This window comes from Notolabrus celidotus, chromosome 17 (assembly GCF_009762535.1).
Source record: "Notolabrus celidotus isolate fNotCel1 chromosome 17, fNotCel1.pri, whole genome shotgun sequence".
NCBI classification, from domain to species: Eukaryota; Metazoa; Chordata; class Actinopteri; order Labriformes; family Labridae; genus Notolabrus; species Notolabrus celidotus.
Window position 1 is genome coordinate 14,179,390 of NC_048288.1, and position 6,800 is coordinate 14,186,189.

The following is a 6,800-nucleotide window of genomic DNA, read 5'->3' on the forward strand; positions in this document are numbered from 1 at the left end:
GGTTGGTAATGACAGATTAAGCAATATAATAAATAAATCTGGGTATATAATATGGCCGTAAATTGTAGTAAATAATAATAATGTAATATAACATAATATGATATAGCAAGATAATTATATATTATAATGTAATATGCATTATTAAAAACCTGTGTTTCTTGATGCCTCTTGTATACAGTGTACAGAAAATGGACTTATGAAAACATTTTCTCTGTATTTTCTATGCATTATTTTTCTAATAATCCTTTACAGAGAGGGACTGAAATATTCCTCATGAGCTTTATTGTTCAACGATACACTGCTGCCACCATGTGGGGATGAGCCCTAGCTGCACCTCCCCTGGAGCTACCATACATTATCTGTTGTTGGTGTTTCTATGGCAACAGTCCTCTGTTACCTGGTGAAGGTGAGACACAGTCAAGGTAAACAACAGAACACTGACGCTGCAAGGAGAACAACAGAGAAAACATGAATAGCCTCTTCTCCAGGTAGGAGTTTGTTCTTTGATGTTCTACATTACTAGAGAAAGTCTCCATGGGAGCTCTACAGCAAGTTAGCTCAACAATATGAAACAACAAAACATACCTTTTGTGAATTCTTTGTGTGCCGACTTGTTCAAGTAGGGATGTACAGTTGAAGAGCATGGAGCAAACTGTGAAAGATGCTGAGAAGCACCTGGGTGAGATCTGTTCCCTGCTGGCTTCATACACCAGAAAGACAGCCAGGCTAAGAGATAAAGCAGATCTGCTGGTGGCTCAACTCTTAGACTTTTCCAGCACTGAGGATCCTGAGTTCCATATTGGCCTGAAAAACCTGGCTGAGGATCTTGCCATGGTTCAGGACTACAGGCAGGCTCAGGTCAGGGACTCTGTAATTGTACTACATTCTGGACATTAAACTCTTTAACATGTGGTTTTAGTCATTAATAATAGAAGCTTTATTGTTTCAGGTAGAGAGACTGGAGACAAGAGTTGTTGCTCCTCTAACAGCATATGGAGACATAGTCAAAACTAAGCGGGTGAGTTTGACTCAAGACATGCTTTTCTGATAATAATGTTTTTAAATGTAGCTTATCAGCCACCACATTTGGTTGTCAGCTCTACGTGTTTGCTAGGTGTTGGCTGCATAAGTTACTCCTGTCAGCCGGACTCTCTTTATAAGAGAGGTCAGTAAGGCGTGTAATCTAAAGTACACATTAACAAAATATACACACTAATAACCCTTCACATAAAATGCTGTTTGCCATACTTATACATTAGGAGGTTAAACTTGTAGAAAACAATCTTATTTGGGACACCGGTTGGCCTATAGCGATTCAAGTGTGTCCAAAGCACTAAGGCTAAAGTCCTTGTCGCAGTGGTCACTGGTTCAACTCCTAGTCATGCTGTCATCCCCTACTCTCTACTCCCCACTCCCCATATTACCTGTCTATCTTCAGCTGCCCTATCTAACAAAGGCAAAATAGCCCCAAAATAGCTTTAAAAAAAAGACAACAATCTTTATTTCAATTAAAAACTGGCCTTGTTTTAAATTCAGGCACAAAAACAGCTGTGTGCACAGAGACAGAAAGAGGGAGACACAGAGAAGGAGAGAACATACTGGGAGATACTGTACCTTGCAGATCCTAATGTTATTCAGTTATTAGATTATTTACTTAAAGCCAGGAGTGTTGCCAGAGACTTTGAGCCATATATAAAAATATGGGCCTGTTTTTTTTATAGATTATAATGTATGCAAATATGCCAATATAGCTATATGAACTAAGGCAGAGGCAGATATGAGAGGGAGAGTGCACAATAAGAAATATTTCCCAGTTAATTAATCTCAAAACCATAGACAGTATATAGATTCTTTGAACTTTTAGAAGACTAATGGAATCAATTTCACACACATTTCAATGTGCATACGGGCACCCTGCAGGGGTGTCAAGAGGTCTGAGTCAGCTTCGGGCTGCGACTCGACACAGAAAAGACTCAATGTGTGAGTCTTAATCCTTGGGAAGAAGAAGTTCTGAGATGAATCGAATAATTAAAGGTTCATTTCGATTAAGACAAGATCAGTTGTGATTCTGTGTCCGGCGGGACAGTAAGACTCTGCAAGTTACGGACTTCAGAGCAGCGAAGGAGGCTGGTTATTTATAATAATCCCTTCTCATTTGAATAAATAATAAGACCCAACACTCTGTACGATGTACGTTAAGTTACATAAGTACACAGAGAGAGAGAGTAGATCGGACATAACTGGCAACATATAAAATGTAAATGTAAATGTGTAAAGTGTTTGCTGTGTGTTTTTGTTGATTGTTCCTGTTCTAGTTTTTGTTTTTAACTCTGTAAAGCACTTTGAATTGCTCTTTGTATGAATGGTGCTTTATAAACTTGCCTTGCCTTGCCACATTTGACAGTTTTCAGATTTTTGACCCTTTGAGCCCTGCAATTTTGACTTATAAGACAACTTCCCCTTATCCATCAGCCGTAAATAATAATCCAATAATTCATTTGATGTATTTGTGGGACCCCTACTGTCTTTTGTGCTGACTGTGTCTCTACCATTCAGACAGATCTTAAGAAGTTTAGCACTGACCTGAAAAAGGAGCTGAAGGAGTTGCAGAAACTGGAAAATGTCAGACTGAGGAACCCTGCAGATCGACAAAGCATTGTATCCTTAACAGAGGGACCTTTGGCTCTTTTACTATGCATTCATTTTTAGATTGTTGCATCAACATATAGAACCTTAAGCCAGACAGTAAAAAGTCATGCTGTGCACTCAATCATGCAATATAGGACCAAACAAATGAGACAATTTTATCTTTTGATAGACTTAGCTGGACTTTTTTTTTTTTCATGAATAATACTTTACATTCTCACTGAAGAAAATTTCCTTGACAATTCTTTCCAGTCTCAGGTAATGTCAAAGACTTCATGGTTATCTCATTAATATTATCACATTACCAACCCTTCAAGCTGTGGGCTAGAGCTTAGTGAACTCAGTGAGTGTTATTTGACAGGCTGAAGTTAATGCCCAGAAGGCGTCCAACAACGCCCAGCGGAGCATCAGGCAACTGGAGGAGACCATGACAGACTTCCAGAGACAGAAGCTGGAGGATATCAAAGTAAGTGATAAACATGCACAGATCAAGCCAATCAAAGCCACGATGTAAAAACATCTGTTTATTTCCTGGCAGAGGATTTTCATGGACTTCATCACTGTGGAGATGCTTTTCCATGCTAAAGCGCTGGAGGTCTATACACACACATACCACAACCTGGAAGGAGTGAATACTCAAAAGGATCTAGAGGTACTTCATACTGATGATATAACTAGGAAAAAAAAAAGAAAACCAGAGATAAGTACAAGTGTTGTACTCATGTCTCAGCAGGATGTAGAAAAATTTGTCCATGCATTCATCTTTAGCAGACTAGACTACTATAACGGGGTCTTTACAGGACTCCCTAAAAAGTCCATAAGACGACTGCAGCTCATACAGGATGCTGCTGCTTGAGGATCACATCACTCCAGTTCTTAGATCCCTACACTAGCTTCTGTCAGACTGGCGTCTGTCAGAGAATAGACTTTAAAATCCTGCTGATGGTTTATAAAGCACTGAATGGTTTAGGCCCAAAATACATTGCTGATCTGCTGCTACTTTATGAACCATCTCGACCTCTGAGGTGATCAGGTACTGGTTTGCTTTCAGTTCCTAGAGTCAGAACGAAACATGGTGAAGCAGCGTTTAGTCATTATGCACCAAATATCTGAAACAAACTCCCTGAAAGCTGTAGGTCTGCTCCAACTCTCACTGTTTTTATTTGCCACTGCTCCTATCTTAGCTTATTTTAACTCACTTTACATGCAAATTTTAATCATATTTTTAATATGTTTATAATTTTCCTTTTCTTTTCTGTTTTATTATATTTGTCATTTTAATTGTGCTCTTTTATGCTTGTCTGAATGTTTCCAATGCTTTTAATGTTTTAATGTAAAGCACATTGAGTTGCCCTCATGTATGAAGTGCGCTATACAAATAAAGTTGCCCTGCCTTGTATTCAGTGATTAACTGGACAACTGAACACAGAGGACTTAGTTTGGACTAAAATAGTACTGATAGAAAAGTACCCTTTGACACAAACCTCAAAATAAAAACTTTTATTCTGATGTTCTCTATCCAAAATGCATAACAAAAATAATTAATCATAAGATGATAGCTATATTTAAGTGAATCTTGCAGCTTGAGACTCTGCCTGTTTTCTGTTTTGATTGTAAGCCTAACAGTTTCTTAATAACTCCATAGCTGTTCAATGGAAGGGTCAGGATGTCTGACTCTCTGGCCGGGCATCTGGACACCCAGCTGAGCAGTTACCCTTCTCCCCTCATGAGCAGCTACGCCAGTCCTCCTCTGGCCTCTCCCACAGCCCAGAGCTTCAGGTCAACACTGGCCTCTACCACAGGTCAAAGCCTCAGACAACAACACAGCCAGCATCCTGACACAGCCAGGAGGGTGAGCCTTGTGTAATTTTTGCTTTAGTAACAATCTAGTTGTACTTACGGTCAGTTTGGAGCAGGTCAACCACAAGGTCACCGCACAGTGAGTCTGATGATTCCACCTTTTTCTTTTTAAGCCTCGGAGCACTTTGCAGCGCCAGCGAGGCATGGAGGAGGAAGAGGAACTGGATGAGGAAGAAGAGGATGAAGACCAGGAAGAGGATGAAGAAGAGGAGTATGAATCAGAGATGGATGAGGGTCAGAACACCAGCAGGCAGTCTTATGCTGCTCAATATGCCCAGATGCGCAGATGGCAAAAGTAAAGCCTGTGCATGGAAACACACACAGACATACCAGCAAAGCTACAGCACTATTACACAGAGCTGTTATGTAGCGGCTTCCAAGCTGAAATAGGTATAAATAGATTGCTGTAGCTGTTTTCCATCATGTCTTTTCTTTAATGCCATTTAAATTAATTATGCACCATTTGAATCAGGGTTTCCACCAATAGAGTTGTGTGACTCCGTGGCACGTAGCTAGTAGGGTACTTTTGATGAGAGCTATGAGTGGCCAAGAAACCCAAGGCCGGGCTAAAGTTTTTTTTTTGTCAAGGTGGAACTATATAAGCTGCAGACTCTTCACCTCGATATTATGCTGCCTGAAAATACAGTCTGTTTTGCTTTGTTTCTTCCTTGACCTATCTCAAAATTACAACACAGAGTCTCAAGGTTACACAAAGCATGGGTGAGATTGTTAGGTAATGTGAGCTATCTGTAATTATTAGTAATGGATTCATCTGTTGTTTAGTCTCTGAATCAAACAAATCAGCTGAAAAGAAGGCTTAAGAAGTAGCCACAAGACTTGAAGAAGTTATTGATACTCATTAGGGCAAAACCATGATTTCTGTTATCATTCAATATTAATTTATATTGTGCATGGTTGGATGGTTGGTTGATTGGTTGGTTGGATGGTTGGTTGGTTGGTTGGTTAGATGGATGGTAGGACAAATAAATGGTTGGATAGTTGATTGGTTTGAGGGTTTGATTGATAGATGGTTGAATGGACCATACTCCCTCTAACTGCCGTCCAAGTATTTGAATGTAAAAATGTGTGGCTGGATGGATGGCTAGCTGGATGGATGATTTTATGTATGTATGTATGGCTGTATGGCTGTATGTATGGCTGTATGGCTGTATGTATGTATGTATGTATGTATGTATGTATGTATGTATGTATGGCTGTATGGCTGTATGTATGTATGTATGGCTGTATGTATGTATGTATGTATGTATGTATGTATGTATGTATGTATGTATGTATGTATGTATGTATGTATGTATGTATGTATGTATGGCTGTATGTATGTATGTATGGCTGTATGGCTGTATTTATGTATGTATGTATGTATGTATGTATGTATGTATGTATGTATGTATGTATGTATGTATGTATGTATGGCTGTATGTATGTATGTATGTATGGCTGTATGTATGTATGGCTGTATGTATGTATGTATGTATGTATGTATGTATGTATGTATGTATGTATGTATGTATGTATGTATGTATGGCTGTATGTATGTATGTATGTATGTATGTATGTATGTATGTATGGCTGTATGTATGTATGTCTGTATGTATGGCTGTATGTATGGCTGTATGTATGTATGTATGTATGTATGTATGGCTGTATGTATGTATGTATGTATGTATGTATGTATGTATGTATGTATGTATGTATGTATGTATGGCTGTATGTATGTATGTATGTATGTATGTATGTATGTATGTATGTATGTATGTCTGTATGTATGGCTGTATGTATGGCTGTATGTATGTATGTATGTATGTATGTATGTATGTATGGCTGTATGTATGTATGTATGTATGTATGTATGTATGTATGGCTGTATGTATGGATGGCTGGCTGGATGGATGGTTGGTTGGTTGAATGGATGGATGGTTGGTTGGTTGAATGGATGGATGGATGGATGGATGGATGAATGGATGGATGGTGGGGTGGATGGATGGTTTGATGGATTTATGGTGGGGTGGGTGGATGGATGGATGGATGGTTGGTTGGTTGAATGGATGGATGGATGGATGGATGGATGGATGGATGGATGGATGGTGGGGTGGATGGATGGTTTGATGGATTTATGGTGGGGTGGGTGGATGGATGGATGGTTGCACACTTGTCCTTTAAATGTCAAAACTCCAATGCGCTTATATAAGATTTGTATAGGCTTGTTATTTTATGCATCATAAATTACCTTCACATGTGCATTTTTACCTCGACACTGTAGGAAACATGTATGA

General features: G+C 39.1%; 1 protein-coding gene across 1 annotated transcript; it reads left to right on the forward strand.

The window, feature by feature from the left end:
- The first annotated feature begins 359 nt into the window (after positions 1–359).
- LOC117829066 (protein FAM92B-like) lies at positions 360–5,617 on the forward strand. The gene is made up of 9 exons (XM_034706599.1): positions 360–488; positions 624–858; positions 950–1,018; positions 2,557–2,658; positions 2,899–2,904; positions 3,008–3,112; positions 3,185–3,298; positions 4,292–4,498; positions 4,620–5,617. Exons 1-9 carry the CDS (start codon positions 469–471, stop codon positions 4,803–4,805), a joined length of 1,044 nt encoding a protein of 347 aa, XP_034562490.1. The 5' UTR covers positions 360–468; the 3' UTR covers positions 4,806–5,617.
- Positions 5,618–6,800: the final 1,183 nt, after the last annotated feature.